Source organism: Heloderma suspectum, chromosome 2, assembly GCF_057233095.1.
Source record: "Heloderma suspectum isolate Gila_16-S chromosome 2, 16-S_ref, whole genome shotgun sequence".
NCBI classification, from domain to species: domain Eukaryota; kingdom Metazoa; phylum Chordata; class Lepidosauria; order Squamata; family Helodermatidae; genus Heloderma; species Heloderma suspectum.
The window spans coordinates 359315569-359331301 of record NC_139459.1 but is presented as its reverse complement, the minus strand read 5'-3'; the positions used below and the strand labels follow the sequence as shown (position 1 = coordinate 359331301).

Here is a 15733-nt window from a genome sequence, read left to right as displayed (position 1 = left end):
AATGATACTTGGCTCAACAATACTACAAGCGAGAAGGATCTTGGAATTGTTGTAGATCACAAGCTGAATATGAGCCAACAATGTGATGTGGCTGCAAAAAAGGCAAATGCTATTTTGGGCTGCATTAACAGAAGTATAGCTTCCAAGTCACATGAAGTACTAGTTCCCCTCTACTCAGCACTGGTTAGGCCTCATTTGGAGTACTGTGTCTAGTTCCGGGCACCACACTTTAAGAAGGATGCAAACAAACTGGAGAGTGTTCAGAGGAGGGCAACAAAGATGATCAGAGGACTGGAAAGAAAGCCCTATGAGGAGATACTGAAAGAACTGGGCATGTTTAGCCTTGAGAAGAGAAGACTGAGAGGAGATAGGATAGCGCTCTTCAAGTACTTGAAAGGTTGTCACAGAGAGGAAGGCCAGGATCTCTTCTCGATCATCCCAGAGTGCAGGACATGGAATAATGGGCTCAAGTAACAGGAAGCCAGATTCTGGCTGAACATCAGGAAAAACTTCCTGACTGTTGGAGCAATACAACAATGGAACCAATTACCTAGGGAGATAGTGGGCTTTCCCACACTGGAGGCATTCAAGAAGAGGCTGGACAGCCATCTGTCAGGGATGTTTTGACTTAGATTCCTGCATTGAGCAGGGGGTTGGGCTCAATGGTCTTATAGGCCCCTTCCAACCCTACTATTCTATGATTCTATGAATTTCAGGGGCTCTGGTGACCATTTTGCCCTGCCTGGACCAGCCCTGCAGGCAGCACTCCTCCTGCTGCCCCACTGCCAAATTCAGCAGCAGCGCCCCCAAATTGGCAAAGAACTATGGAAGGCTAAAAAGGCCAAATGCAGCTTGAAAACAAGCTATGTTTGGCTGTTTTAGCCTTCTTTAATTGTTTGCTAGTGAAATTCAGAAGCAAACCCTCCATTTTTTTGCCGCTTCCACAAATTTCAGTAGCAACGAGGGCCACATCAGGGAGCGGCAGAGGCTGCACACAGCCTATGAATCGTGTGTTGCCCACCCTCGGCTTAAGGCATAATTTCTCAGTCTCCTTGACCTTGTGTCTCCTTCCATATTATCCTACCTTCCTGAGCCTCCAACCGACCCACAGCCATGTGGCCACAGGTGAGCACGTAAGGATCGCTGGGCTGGGACTAATAATTCAAGCCTGGCATTTGAAGAGGACTAGAATAGGGCATCTGAAACTCCCTCTTACAACCAACCTGCTGGGAGGAGAGGACCCTTAAGAACCACTATCCAGGGGGTGGGGGAGGGACACCTCTTCTTTAGTTGCCATCCAGAAAAATATTAATGAATTAAATTCAAGGCATTTTTACCTTGCTCTTCAGCCAAATAGGCAATCCCTCCCCACAAGCTTACAATCTAAAAAACACAGAACATAAGGAAAAGGGATTTGGAGGGAGGAGGAAAAAAATCAAACTCAGGCACTAGATTCTTAATTATGAAGTTGAGCAGGTCATGGAGCTGGATCTAAGCACAATGGAAGGGCTTCTGCTTCCACTTCCTCAGATGGCCTCAGCAGAGGTAGCTGGTAGCTGGAGGAAGGATTTTTAGGATGCCCTCCTGCAAATTCTCAGCCCCTGGGAACTAGTAGGATGAAATGCTCTCACCTACTTCTTGTCCTCCACCTGGCTCAGGAGGAAACCTTCTGCCAGGGCCACCGCCTGGGAACTGGTCTCTGGTCCATGCTCTCTGACCCAGCTACCTACCTCCGGGGGCAGGAGTCAGGAACTGCTGCAGGATCGCCAAGTCCAGCATCTGAGCCTTCGTGTGCCTTTTGGGCTTCAGCCACCGGCAGCAAAGGTCACAGAGTTGGCTGCAGGCCTCTCAGGGCCCCTTGGTCTCCTGGAAACGCTGGAACTGCTGCCACATGTTTGAACTGGCTGCCCCTACAGTGAGGATCTTCTGCGCTGTTTCCCCCCAGAATTCCCCATTGTTCCCAGCCTCAGGTCTCTTCCTGTTTCACGGCCTGTGGAATCCATCTTTACTCCGGACCTGAAGGCGGCCTCGGCCAGAGTTGAGATCTGTCTTTGCTCAGCTGCCAATTTCTTTCCTGAGGTAAGGACTGGTCAAGACATGTGCAGCTCTTATGCTCTGCAACACCAACAAATTGTTGTGTGTGAGAACAATTGTGTTTCCAAGGCTGGGATACATTTTACAAGCAAAAGCAGAGGGTTCTGGCCAGCTACCAGGGTCCCTCTCTCTGCGTAGGAAAGGCAGACAAAGCCCAAGAGGCAAAAGGCTGCATGCAGGGTGGCTCTTTCACCTCAGCACCACAGACCAAAGCTGACATCAGGCTGAGAACCACAGCACACACCACCACTGGTCTGCCCTGAACAACCTCTCCTCCCATCCCCTCTGGCTGTCTTCCCTTGATTCCACCTCCCCAAATAGCTGCCTAAGCCAGATCCCTCCCATTCCCCACTCCTTCAACACACTGTTCAAACGTAAATCAGTCTGAAACTGGTTTCAATGTATCCAGATTCACAGGACAGGGTCTTGAGTCCCATCTACAAGAATATTATTATTACTATCATTACATTTATCTCTTACCACTTTTCCTCTTGCAAAGAACCTAGGGTGGCTTACATGGTCCACCTCTCCATTTTATCCTCACAACAACCCTGTGAGGTAGGTTAGGCTGAGGATCAGTGACTGGCCCAAAGTGAGCTTCATGGCCAAGTGGGAACCCTGGTCTCCTGAGTTCCAGTCCAATACTCTAACCACTATACCACACAGGCCATCGCCTTGCCTTATTCTTACGTAAATCTTGTGAAGGCAGAATGCAATCGTGATGGGATTCTCATCCTCTACCCTTTATAAATTCCCACAGATGGGACAATCTCCTCAACTCTTGGCTCGCTTTACAGAAAAACTAGAATCTTTTCTGCTGCTTCTCTGATCTGAAGTACTCATTTGGATATTACACCCTCCCTGGATTCTCTGCCCCAAACCATGTAAAGCCCCCATGAGGAAAACATAGGGAAGACTCAAGTGTACTTTGGTTCTCAACCAGATTCCTTGAGGCTCAAATTAGATACGAACAGGGGACAACGGCCGACGCAGATCTCCCGCTCTTTTTCAAACCTGCCCTTCCTCAAGGTCATCCAGGGAGACCCTTCTTTGGATCCCACTGCCAAGGCTCGGCCTACCCTTAGGCAACATGAGGAGACCACCTCAGGTAGTTCCAAACTATAGGAATGGAGGGGAGGGCTGTGTGCCACGCAGCCTGCCCCAAGTGACTACGTTGCCTTTGTGCGCAGTGCAGGATGCTGTTCCACCATCAGTGCTGAAGGAAGATTCAACTGCCAGTCCAACCGGCTTTTGTACATGGAACTGCGGCATGTAGGATGGGGCTGGACACCACCCTGTTCTGATGATCTCTACCTGCCTAAAGGGGAGGGCCCATAACTCAATGGTATGTGCTTGCCATGTGGGTTCCAGATGTTATCCCTGGCATCTCTATTCAAAAATAGGATCAAGTAGCAAGTGAATTAAAACAGGAATGGGCAGAAGGTAGATCTCCAGATGTTTGAGATTTCAACTCCCAGAAGCCCCTGATGGCGTGGCCAATGGTCAGTAAGCTGGGAGCTGAAGTCCAAAACATCTCCAGATCTACATTCTGCCCACCCCTGTTGTAAAAGACCTCTGCCGGAGTCCCTGGACAGCTGCTGCCAGTCAGAGTAGGCTAGGGCCAGGCAGACTTCAACCTTGTCAGATCTCCTTTGGTCTTTTTACTAGAAGCCCACAATCCACCAGACAGAGCCATGTGCAAAAGACATACAATTGTATCCAATGGTGGTGTTCCACCAGCAAGAGGGAACCACTGGCAGAACTGATTTAACCCTCCCTGCTGCAGTCCTCCCCGCATCTGTTCTAGAGGTTAAGGGGATCCTCCAGAGTGGATTTCAGGAAACGGGCTGTAGGGGTGAAGGAAAGGAGGGGATGTCCACTTGCACGAGGGTTGAATCCAACCCACACACTTTTAGAATTAAAGAACAGGGTGCCTCTGAGCATATTCTGAGCCTAGCGATTTGTTTTCAGGATGAGAAGTGAACAGGAACACAAAAGTCAGTTCCCGGTTACTCCCAAGCTGTCTTCATTTCAGCAGCCTAATTTAGGAGGGAAAAGTCATTTAGTTGTTGCTATTGTTAAAGCACTGGGAATCAAAAACCCTACTCCAAGTCACCCAGAGCTTTTCTACATGAAGCGTTTATGATGTGTTTGTCATTCCCTGCTCACAGTTGCTTACAGGTTCTTTAGACAACGTCATGACTCATCTTCTAAACAGGCTTGTGGAGGCTGACAGAACACCTCTTCCTGCATGAACACTACACTCTGCATCTAAGGCCCTCCTCTGGGAGCCTCCTCCAACATAGTGCCTCCTAGAGGTTATATAGCTGAAAACACTCTTTGTCTAGTGCTCAGATCTCAGTTCTATGACAAAACCGAAAGTAGATACAGTAGATTAACAGCCTCATGTAGGAAAGCTCCCAGACATCCACCAATAGATCCTGATCTCTCTTCTGCCCACTCATGGAGTAGACACCACTGGGCTAGACAAATAGCCTGACCTGCTATCAGGTAGCTTGCTATGACTGGCCCTTTTGCCGTGGCTCACCGGGTTCGCACAACATAACAATCCCCAAGCTGGGGTTGCACATTCAAAATGGCAACCGCACACGCCCTGCAGGCTCACCACAGGTTAAATAACCCACAGTGGGCTGTCGTGTTGTGCAAACAGCCCCACAATCTTTTGTTTTACTATTTAATATTTGTGTATTGGTTATATACAATTGTATTTTTTAGAATCTTATTTCATTGTAACGGCCTTTGGTTATTTACGGTAAAGATTACAGACTAAGCACAAATGTATTAAAATGAAAGTCCAGCGTGGGTTCTGTTGCCATGCTTGCCATTGCACATGGGTCTTTGGCCATTTATCCTGATGGGGAAAAGATGTCTCTCAAAAAGGTTCAGAGTACTTCTCATTTGACTGTCCTAGGATGGGGCGACTTATCTGCGGCTGACCCCTGGGGGTTCTGCAGGTATTTGGAGTCTCTCCCTTTCATGTGGAATTTTTGGTGTTTCACGATGTGTGACCGATGAGAAAAGCATTTCCCACACTCTATGCATTTGTAGGGTTTCTCTCCCGTGTGGACCCTCCTGTGGGCCAAAACGTTCGACCTGTCCGAAAAGCACTTTCCACACTCCGAACATGTAAAGGGCTTTTCTCCTGTGTGGACCCTTTTGTGCCTGGCAAGGGAGGAGCTGTCGGCAAAACACTTCCCACACCCCAAGCACGCATAGGGCTTCTCTCCAGTGTGGATGCGCTGGTGTTTGACGAGTCCCGACTGCTGGGCAAAAAACTTCCCGCACTCCAAGCACGTGAAGGGCTTCTCAGACGTGTGAACCCGGCAGTGTTTCACGAGGGACGAGGGGCGGGGGAAACATTTGCCACACTCCAGGCATTCGTAGGGCTGTTCCCCTGTGTGGATCATCCAGTGGCTCACCAGGGCAGAGTGCTGGTCAAAACTTTCCCCACACTCCAAGCATTTGTAGAGGTTCATCCCTCTGTGGACCCTCTGGTGAGCCACGACATGGGACCTGTCAGCAAAACATTCCCCACACTCCAAGCACCTGTAGGGTTTCTTTCCTGTGTGGGCCCTCTGGTGCCTCACAAAGGCTGGATGGTCGGCAAAACGATCTCCACACTGCAAGCACTGGTGGGCCCTCTCACGCACGTGAATTTTTCGGTGTGTCAGAAGGGACAACTCGTGGGCAAAGCACTTCCCGCACTCCAGACACATGTGGGGCTTGTCTGCTGCATGGGCCCGGGAATGCTTCACAAGGGCCGATGGCTGCAGAAAACATCTCCCGCACTGCAGGCATTCGTAGGGCTCCTCTCCTGTGTGCGCTCTCCAGTGGTTCACGAAGGCAGAGTGCTGCTCAAAATGAGCTCCACACTCCAGGCATTTGTAGGTTCTCCCTGCTATCTGGGTTCTCCACTGCATCGCAAGGTCTGACCGGGGAACAAAATCTGCCCCACATGCCAAACATCTGAAGGATTTCTTTCCCATTAGGACTTTATGGAGCATGACATCAAAACGTTTCCCACACTGGGAGCAGCAGTCCTTTTCCACAGGGTCACCTGGTAGGATAAAGGACAAAATACAGAGAAGGTTCACTGTTGGTCATGGAGGGGAAGAAGTTTCAGAAAGAAAATCAATACAATTATTTATGCATTCAGTTTATGAATCACCCTATAGGCAAAGCTCTCAGGGTGACATGCATAATAATAATAAAAAATACAACAGAACCAAATGATAAAACATTAAAAGAATTATTTTAAGGTGTGAAAAGCAGCAACAGTAGTTTTAACGTAATTTTAAAAGAAATAAATATCCAAGCAGCTAAAACATGGAAAAGACCATTTTAAAACACAGCATTAAACGTATCATTAAAAATAAAATGAGCAGCAGTTAAACATTATTTTTGAAGGACTTTTAAAAGGCATGGGAGAATTAAAAGGTGGAGGTGGAAACATACGAATGTAGAAAACAAACAGCCTCAAAGGAATGAAACATGCTGGGGACGGGGGGAATTTTAGCCAGCTATGTTGGCCCATTAGAAAGAATTTGAAAGCAACGGTAGAGCAATTACGTTTACTGGGTCTACCTAAAATGCCACAAAGTAGTGAAGAAACTTTTGAGTTCATCAAAACTCGTAATCTGGCTGGATATAAGCAAAACAACGGGTGATTGAGAGGAAAATGTTCCTGAACAGAATGAAAAAGCAAATCCAACCAAAACAAAGACACACTGTACATATACAATATATTTACTTACTCAACGTATAATAAAGAGTGAATACACAAATTTTATATACACACACACACTTTCATCAACACATAAGTGAGATAAGCTGCCCACCGCTGGGTTAGTTCAAGCTAGGTGCAAAAAAGAAAAAAGATCTCAGGTCGAAATTGGAATTTCCCTCTGCTCTTCCCCAGTATTATATTGGACACCTTCCAACCTGAGGGGTTCATCTTCCGGCGTCATATCTTTTAGCCTTGTGATACGTTCCATGGGGTTTTCTTGGCAAGAATACTGGAGTGGGTTGCCATTTCCTTCTCCAGTGGACCACATTTTGTCAGAACTCTCCACCATGACCTGTCCATCTTGGGTGGCCCTGCACGGCATAGCTTATGGCTTCACTGAGTTATGCAAGCCCCTTCGCCACAACAAGGCAGTGATCCATGAAGGGGGAACTGGTCATTACCATTGGCCAATGCCAGGCAAATAGGGATGGCTCCCCCATCTTGCTACCCAAATAGCATCTCTCAAAGGGGAACGGGAAGCAAGGACTGTGTGTTACTCTTGTGATTTATTAGTTCTATATATTCATCCCATTATTCTCCCACAACTCACCTCAGATTGGTGTGGGGCATTCAATGCTTTCCAAGAGTTGTGTTTGCGCCAGTCCTGGACGACTGGCAAGGGGTCTGTACAAATGGAATGAGGTTAGGGGGTGGCAGGGCTGGCCCTACCATTAGGCAAAGTGAAGCGGTTGCCTCAGGCGGCAAATGCTGGGAGGCAGCAGCAAGGTGTTGGAGCTGTGAGTGTCACACAGCCTGCCCTGAGCCCCCTAAGCTAGCCAGCTCCCTTCAGATGTGGTGGAGGATGCTATCCCCAGTCCAGGCAGCTTTTGTCTATGGAATGGGAGGGGACACCATTTTGTCCTTTGCCTCAGGCAGCAAAATGTCTTGGGATGGCCTTGAGATGGAGGGAAACACCTGGCTATAGGTGAAAAGCCTTTTCACCTTTTTTGAAAGGTGAGGTGGGAGAGATGTGTGCTGTAGGGACGGTGTCAGTGGAGGCTGGTAGCTCCAATGTCAGTGGTGTATTGAATCTGCTCTGGGTTTCAGTCAGAACTCTGAAGGAGCTATCCAAGGGGCTTTCACCCCTTGGATAGCTCCTTCAGAGTTCTGACTGAAACCCAGAGCAGATTTACCACCCCACTGACATTGGAGCTACCGGCCGCCACTGGATGGGGTGTACATCCTCTTCATACAAATATATAATGGGGAGGGGGTGGCGGAAGGGTCTGTAATGGCAAGCATTGCTGGAGGAGAGGGTGGGTTAGCTTGGCTCAAGTTCATCTTGGTACGGCCAACTTGGGGAGAAGAGATGAAAAATTCTGCCATCAGAACATAATATGTGAAGGTTAACATTTGGGGTCCTTCTGAATGCAACAACTGAGGCGCAAGAGGGAATCTCACCATTTCACAAGAGGCAAGGGATGTTCCAGACAATCACCAATAAGAGGGGGGTTTTGAGTGGGGGAGAGTGGGCAGAGGTGTTATTGTCAACTTCCTCACCTGAGCAGGTGTAACGGATCTCTATTTCACCTAGGTTTTGAGATTCTGGCACCCACAGTTCTTCTCCTTGTTCCATCTGGGAGATGAGGTCAGGTTTGGGGTCTGAAAATCCTGTAGGCAAGTCAACATGAAAGGATGAGATGTAATTTGGAAGAATTCCCTAAAAACCATGTGATTTCAAACTGGGTTTTGGGGTGGGGGGATGACTCTGAATTTCCTCAGAAGCTTATCAGGGGATTCTGAATGAGATGATGTAAGGTAAATGTGAAGCAATGCACCTTGGGACAAAAAAAATCCTAACTTGACATATACACTGATGGAATCTGAGCTGGTGGTGACTGACCAGGAAAGAGATGTTCGGGGGATGGATAGCTCAGCCTTCCATGAGCCTTTGCATGACAACTCCCAACACTCCTGACCAATGCTGGGAGTTGTAGTCCAAAACACATGGAGAGCACCAGGCTGGGGAAGTCTGCTGTACAGCCTCAGCAAGGACTAGGCCTCTCTCTCTCTCTCTCTCTCTCTCCCCCCCCCTCCCTCTCCGTGTCTCTCTGTCAACCTAGCCTCCTTCCAGGTTGCCCCACAGTCTTTCATCTCCTGCAAAATGATACAGCAAGTTCCTTACCCAACGAGGCCACATTCCCATAGTTCTCCATCATGACCTCCCTGTACAAGGCCCTTTGATCTCGATCCAGCAGAGCCCCCTGGCCCTCTGTGAAATACACGGCCACATCTTCAAAGCTCACCGGGCTCTGTAAGAAGAAAGAGCTCTCATCCAGTCTCTGCTGCTTCAGAAACCAGTTCATCAAGGGCTCGAGTACAAAGCAGATTAATCACCAACATTTTTATTTTATTTTATGGGCAACATTCCTAGTTATAAGCAATTGACTCTTAGAGAGCTAGATGTCAAGGGTGAATCCTCCCCACTCCCCCAACACAGCATTCAGTGTTGATGGAGTTTGTGCCTTCCTGGGGGAAACAGTAAAACATGCAACCCCCGACCTACAGCCTGAAGTGGTACAAGTCTATGAAAAGCTTTACCATTTGAACTACTGTTAGTACAAACTGTCACTTAGGGTGCAATCCTATGCATGTTTAGAGAGAAAGAAGTCCTATGACTCCCAGCATCCCCCAGCAAGCCATGCTGGCTGGGGAATGCTGGGAGTCGTAGGATTTCTTTCTCTCTAAATATGCATAGGATTGCACCCTAAGTTAATCACAGCCTGGAACCAATTACTAAATTGTGTTTCCCAAATTATTTTATTTATTTATTCAATCAATCATTTTATATACCCCTTACCATATCTAGAATCAGAGATTAAAATACATCCTAAGAAATACAAAACTCAGCAATTAAACTGTTTAAAATATATAACATCAATGCTAAAAGCAGCATAGTAATTAATAAACAAAATAACTGGGCAGCCCAATCATTCAGGGAGGGCCTGGGTAAAGAGATGGGTCTTTAACAGGCACCTCAAACAGCCACACTTGGAGCCTCTCAAATATGAGGGAGGAGGGAATTCCATAAAGTGGGTGCCACCACAAAGAAGGCCCACTTTCAGGTTGCCACTAGATGGCAATCTGCAAGTCACGGTACAACCAGCGAGGACTCCTCCTGCCAATCTTCGTGATCGCATTGGTTTATATTTGGGAAAGCGATTTGCCAGGTAACCTGGTCCCACGTTATTCAGGGCTTTATATGCCAACAGGAAGACCTTGAACTTGGCCTGGGAGCTAATACGCAGCTAGTCCAGCTGCTTCAACAGCGGGGTAATATGTGCTCAGCCAGGCACCCCACTCAGCTTCCTGGCTGTCGCAATCTGCACCAGCTGCAGCTTCCAGAGAAGCACAAGGGTAGCCCCACATAAAGCACATTACAGTAGTCTAAACATGAGGTTACCAATGCATGGACTACAGCGGCCAGGCTAATTTATTTATTTTATTCATTAGTTACATTTTGATACCACCCAATAGCCGAAGCTCTCTAATTACATACTGAAGGCTGGCACAAACTCATGCCTGGATGGTAGACCATGTGAGAGCCTTGCATACGCTGCCCTGAGCTCCACCACGGGAAAAAGAAGATACAGAGAAGTTACAAGTGAGACTGGCACCAAATGTTGCTATACGGAGAGTGCTGCTGTTCAAGGTTCCAGCCTCCCCCTAGGGGTTTTCCATCCACCCCCACCCCCCCGCAACAGTCAGTCAGCATCCCATGCCCACTGAGCATGCTCAGTCCTCACTGGGCTGGCTTTTTTGGAGAGGGAAGCATTGGCTCCTTCGGGATTTTTTCTTAAAGATTTTTTGGGGGGTACCTCTGCAAATCTCAGGGTGCCACCAAGCATACTGATACCTCCCTGATGTGCATGGGCTGTGCTGTTTTGATTACATAAGCAATGGCACTCGACGCTGTCTAGTGGCCATAGGATCGTGCCCTTAATGATGTTATCTCCCCTCCTCTCATCAAAGGCAGCACTTGGGGTGAAGATGTCTGAAGTGATGATGGGCCATTCCAGCCTATTTACCAGTGAGAATACCTTTTCAATAAGGCCTTTCCCACAGCAGGCAACACCTTCCCACACACACGGTAACGCTGCAAGCAGGACCTTTGCCTCAGGTCCAACACCTTTACTTTGTGAGATGTGAGGACACATTGGCTTTTATTCTAACCTGTATTATTCCCTTTATTACTTTACCCTTTTGTAGCCACAAGCCTTAGGCAAGGGATTTTATAAAGCAAAGAAATATTTATTAATTACAGCATTAAGATGTTAAACAGTAAACAAGTAACTTTGAAAGTTTTATATATGTGTATCCTCCCACATGCACGCACACCTATTTTCTACTTTGTTCCTATACACACAAATCCTAGTCTCTTCCTAATCTACCTCTTCACAGACCCTTTCCAAATCTTGTCTCTCTCTTCCCAAGCCCTATCCCGATCTAAACTTTCCCCAGTCTACATCCCTATCCAAACTACACAAGCACAGCACCTTATTTATATAGTACACATCATTTCACACATCTCCATTCACTCAGCCAATCATCTCACATATGCAAATACATCATTCCACCTGTCACTCACCCTACTCTCACTCTAGATCTATTTACCATAAACACATAGAGTTACAACATTAATACACATATATAACCACAGGTTCATAATATGCATAATACACATAACATCACAATGTTTCCATTGGCTCTCAGGTTGCAATCCTGTCCACCGGCCTTTCCCAACCTTGGGTCCCCACAACTTGGACTACAACTCCCATCATCTCCAGCCAGCATGGTCAAGGATAACGGGAACTGTAGTCCAGTGACAACTGAAGACCTAAGGTTGGGAGTAAGCCCCATTTAGCTCAGTGGGATTTACTCCCAAGTAGGTATGTATAGGGTTGTGCTGCCGGCGGCACAGTCCTGCTCAGATGGATCACTGTGGCAAGGGCTGCAATGCTGTACGCACTTACCTGGGGGTAAGTCTGACTGAATTCCGTGGAGCTTACTTCCAAGAAGACACATGTAGGATTGCATGATAACAGCCCTGGAGATCTTGCCTGATCTGTTGCTGCCTGTGGCTTGATTCTCTCTCGAGTAACCCGGAGCCATCAGCTTGCTGCACAAAAGCTGGATTGTGTACCCTTCCCCAACCTGGTGCCGTCAACTCCCATCAGACCCAGCCAGCACAGTCAATAGCCAGGAATGCTGAGAGTTGTCGTCCAAATCATCTGGAGAGCATCAGCTTGGGGGAGGCTGATGTATGGGATTGCCACCCTTAAACAAAGAAACATAAACAGGCGGTCGGCAAGGCACAACAGCATAGTCAGAAAAAACGCAGAAAATCCAGTTGTGTGCGTTGGGCTGGAAGGTGGCGGACAGTCCCTTGTCCAGAGAGAAGGCCCAGGCTGGAGAACTTGTGGCTTGGAGCGCTGTCGTTTCTCCCTCCCCACAGGATTCTAAGGGCGCAATCCTATGCATGTTTAGACAGAGAAAAGGCCTACAACTCCCGGCATTCCCCAGCCAGCATAGCATAGCTGGCTGGGGAATGCCGGGAGTTGTAGGCCTTTGCTCTGTCTAAACATGCATAGGATTGCGCCCTAAAAGCCTGTTTCCGCTAACCACGCTCCAGAAATATGGCTTTTTCCTTCTCAGACGCGAGCCGAAGGGAAACAGCCTCATAACCTCCTTCCCTCTCCCAGCACCCCATTCTCACCCACAACTCTCACTAATTTTAAGAGCATCATTTCTCGTCCTCCTCTTGCTCGCTCCCCCAATTCCTCCTCCAGAAAGGCGGGGCGGGGAGAGAGATCCCAAAGGCAACCCGTTCTCCGCCCCCCACCCGCGGCTCCACACCGCAAAAGCATTTCAGCCCTCCAAAGCACCAAGGAGGTCAAACACTCCCGCGCACCCGCTGCCTCCTGGCCCCCTAGCAACTTCCATAAAGTTCTTGCCTGAGCAGCTGCCGGCCTCATGTTCTTCCCCTCGCCTGACAATTCTCTCACGCCTCCCACCTCTGCTCAAATTCAGCCTCCTAAACGCAGGAATCAGGAAGCCCGGTGGCTGCTGGGACTTGCAGTCCTCCTCTTTCGCTCCCTCATTCCCGTAAATCTAGGACGGAGGGGGGTTCTGGGACTTGTAGTCTTCTCTTCCTTTCCATCAGGAGAATTCACCTCCCTGACACACTTTGGAAGATAACGCGAATGTCACTTTGCCATCAGCGTTGCCAATGCTCGCCTCGTCTGGGATAGTCTAACCCTGCTGGATCAGACAAAGAATCCGTGTAGTCCAGCTTTCTCCAGCCGGGGGCCCTCCCAGAGGGATTGGACTACAGCCTGGCTCCTCACTCCCCAAAGGTGTCAAGAGAGACTGCTGTTGGACAACAGCACCCTTCTCCAGTCTGGTACCCTCCATAGGTGGATGATCTTGCCGAAAATTTCTCCCACGTTTTTTTCAACCATTTTCATTCAATTTGATAGAAAAGAACTTGCTTTCAACAAGAAATTCAATGGTGAAGAAATTTCAGAGAAATTCTCCGGGTTGGGTTTGGGTTTCTTGGGCTTACCTTACTTAGGAGGTGGCTGAGGAGTGAGCACAAGTGTCTTGTTTTTCACTGTACAATCACCTCTCTTGCAACCTGTAGCCTCCTCAGCTTCTTTTTGTTGTTCAGTCGTTCAGTCGTGTCCGACTCTTTGTGACCCCACGGACCAGAGCACGCCAGGCCTTCCTGTCCTGCGCTCTCTCCCGGAGCGTGCTCAAGTCCATATTCATTGCATCGGTGATGCTATCTAGCCATCTCATCCTCTGCTGTCCCCTTCTCCTTTTGCCTTCAATCTTTCCCAGCATCAGGCAGCTTCTTACACTTCAGTTAAAGCCCAGTTTAAGGCACCATGAGGTAATTCCTCCCATGGGGCTTTTCCAGATCAGAATGTGCAGGAAGCCTGGAAGCCTAGCTGTGATTAAAAGGTAAAGGTAAAGGTGTCCCCAACCAGTCGTGTCCGACTCTAGGGTGTGGTGTTCATCTCCATTTCTAAGCTGAAGAGGCAGCACTGTCCGAAGACGCTTCCGTGGTCATGTGGCCGGCATGACTGAACACCGAGGTGCACGGAATGCTGTTACCTTTCCCACCAAAGCGGTACCTATTTATCTACTTGCAATTTCTTGCTTTCGAACTGCTAGGTTGGCAGGAGCTGGGACTGAAGACGGGAGCTCACTCGGTCACGCGGCACTTGGGTCTCGAACTGCTGTCCTGCCGACCTTCCAGTCTGCAGGTCAAAAACACCACAGAAATAAATTATAACACATCCTGAATCAGGCAGAACAATGGAAGTCTCTCATGGGGGGAGAAAACTTTCAGAAAATTAGAGGACAAATTTTGGCAGAGCACTAACTCCACCTCATCCCTGGAGGTGGACACAACACTGCTCTCCTCACACCTGCATTGTGGATGATGCAAATTGGGGGCTGGCCTGCCAAGATAGTTGATGCTGTTGCAGCATGAAAACCCCCAAACCCTGACCAAAAAAGAAAGAAGCTGTGCTACAAGCCCTGCCAACGCAGAGCCCCAGCTAGGAGAAACTGTTGAGAATTTCTCCTCCGCCTGGAGAAATTCAGTGAAGTTGTCTTCCAAATTTCTGTGGCCACATGTAAGGTGGAGAATTTCAAGAGGTCATTTGCACCCAGCTCTGTGTTGATCATGCAGTTTGGGAGGCAGAAAATGTGGCATCTTTCAAACGCTGCCTGAAAATGCACTTGTTCACCCAGGCTTTCCCTGGGCTGTAATCAAATTAACCATGCTGCTCCATCTTGCTACTCCTTGTATTGCTTTTATTGCGATTGGAGTTGTTTTGAATGTTGTGTTTTTCATATTGCACTTTAAATGTGATTTTAAAATTTATAGGTGAACCACTTAGGGATTTTATTATATTTAGTGGTATATAAATATCAGGAAAAAAAAGAATGATGGCCAGCCCCAGTTATGCTCCCTTCACCTTAGTGGAACTGACTTCCAAGTTATTGTCCATAGGACTAGCCCACCCCTGCTCATCTCTGTATCTTATTGCAAAGTTAATAGATTACTTACTACAATATGTTGCAAATGGGGCTGCTTTTGAAAACGGTCAGTTGGTACAAAATATAGCCACAGGATTGCTGAGATGAGGTGTTATAAATATATTCTGTCCATGCATTGTCATATTCACTGGCTCCCAGTCTGTTTCTGAGTCCAATTCAAAGTGCAGATTTTGAGTCCTAATGTCCTTCACAGCTTGGGTTCTTAGTACTTGAAAGATTGCCTCTTATTTATTTGTGACATTTGTATACTGCTGAATATTATAAAATCTCTCAGTGGTTCACAATAAATATTAAATACATTTAGATACAATATTAAAAATATGAACATAACATTAAAACACAACATTCAAAACACTTCCAACTACAGTAAAAACAATTCAAGGAGCAAGCAGTAAAATGGAGCAGCATGATTACTTTCTTTACAGCCCAGGGAAAGCCTGGGTGAACATGTGAATTTTCAGGAGGTGTTTAAAGGATGTCACATTTTCTGCCTCCCAAAGTGCACAAGGGAGGGTTTTCCAGAGGGTGGCTGCCACCACAGAGAAGGCCCTCTTCCCACAGTACCTAGCCAGACCCTGAGATCCTCATCTGAGGCCCTTCTCCAAGGACCTCCAAGTGAAGCATGGCAGGTGGCTACAAGTGGGTCTTTTTCAGTTGCTATAGAAAAACCTCCCTAGAGTGGTCGACCAGATGCCTACTCTAACATCCTTTCAGCATCGGGCAAATACCATTTTTATTATCCCAGGCCTTTAAAATCAT

General features: G+C 47.7%; 1 protein-coding gene across 1 annotated transcript in view; it reads right to left on the bottom strand.

The window, feature by feature from the left end:
* Positions 1–4788: 4788 nt before the first annotated feature.
* The window catches only part of LOC146355601 (uncharacterized), a 28526-nt gene continuing 17581 nt past the window's right edge, over positions 4789–15733 (bottom strand). The window contains exons 7-11 of the mRNA XM_084829943.1: positions 12813–13012; positions 11875–12010; positions 9027–9153; positions 8402–8512; positions 4789–6172 (exon numbers count right to left, since the gene is read on the bottom strand). Coding sequence (XP_084686069.1) covers positions 5010–6172; positions 8402–8512; positions 9027–9153; positions 11875–12010; positions 12813–13012 — 1737 coding nt within the window. The 3' untranslated portion in view covers positions 4789–5009. The remainder of the gene's footprint in view (positions 6173–8401; positions 8513–9026; positions 9154–11874; positions 12011–12812; positions 13013–15733) is intronic.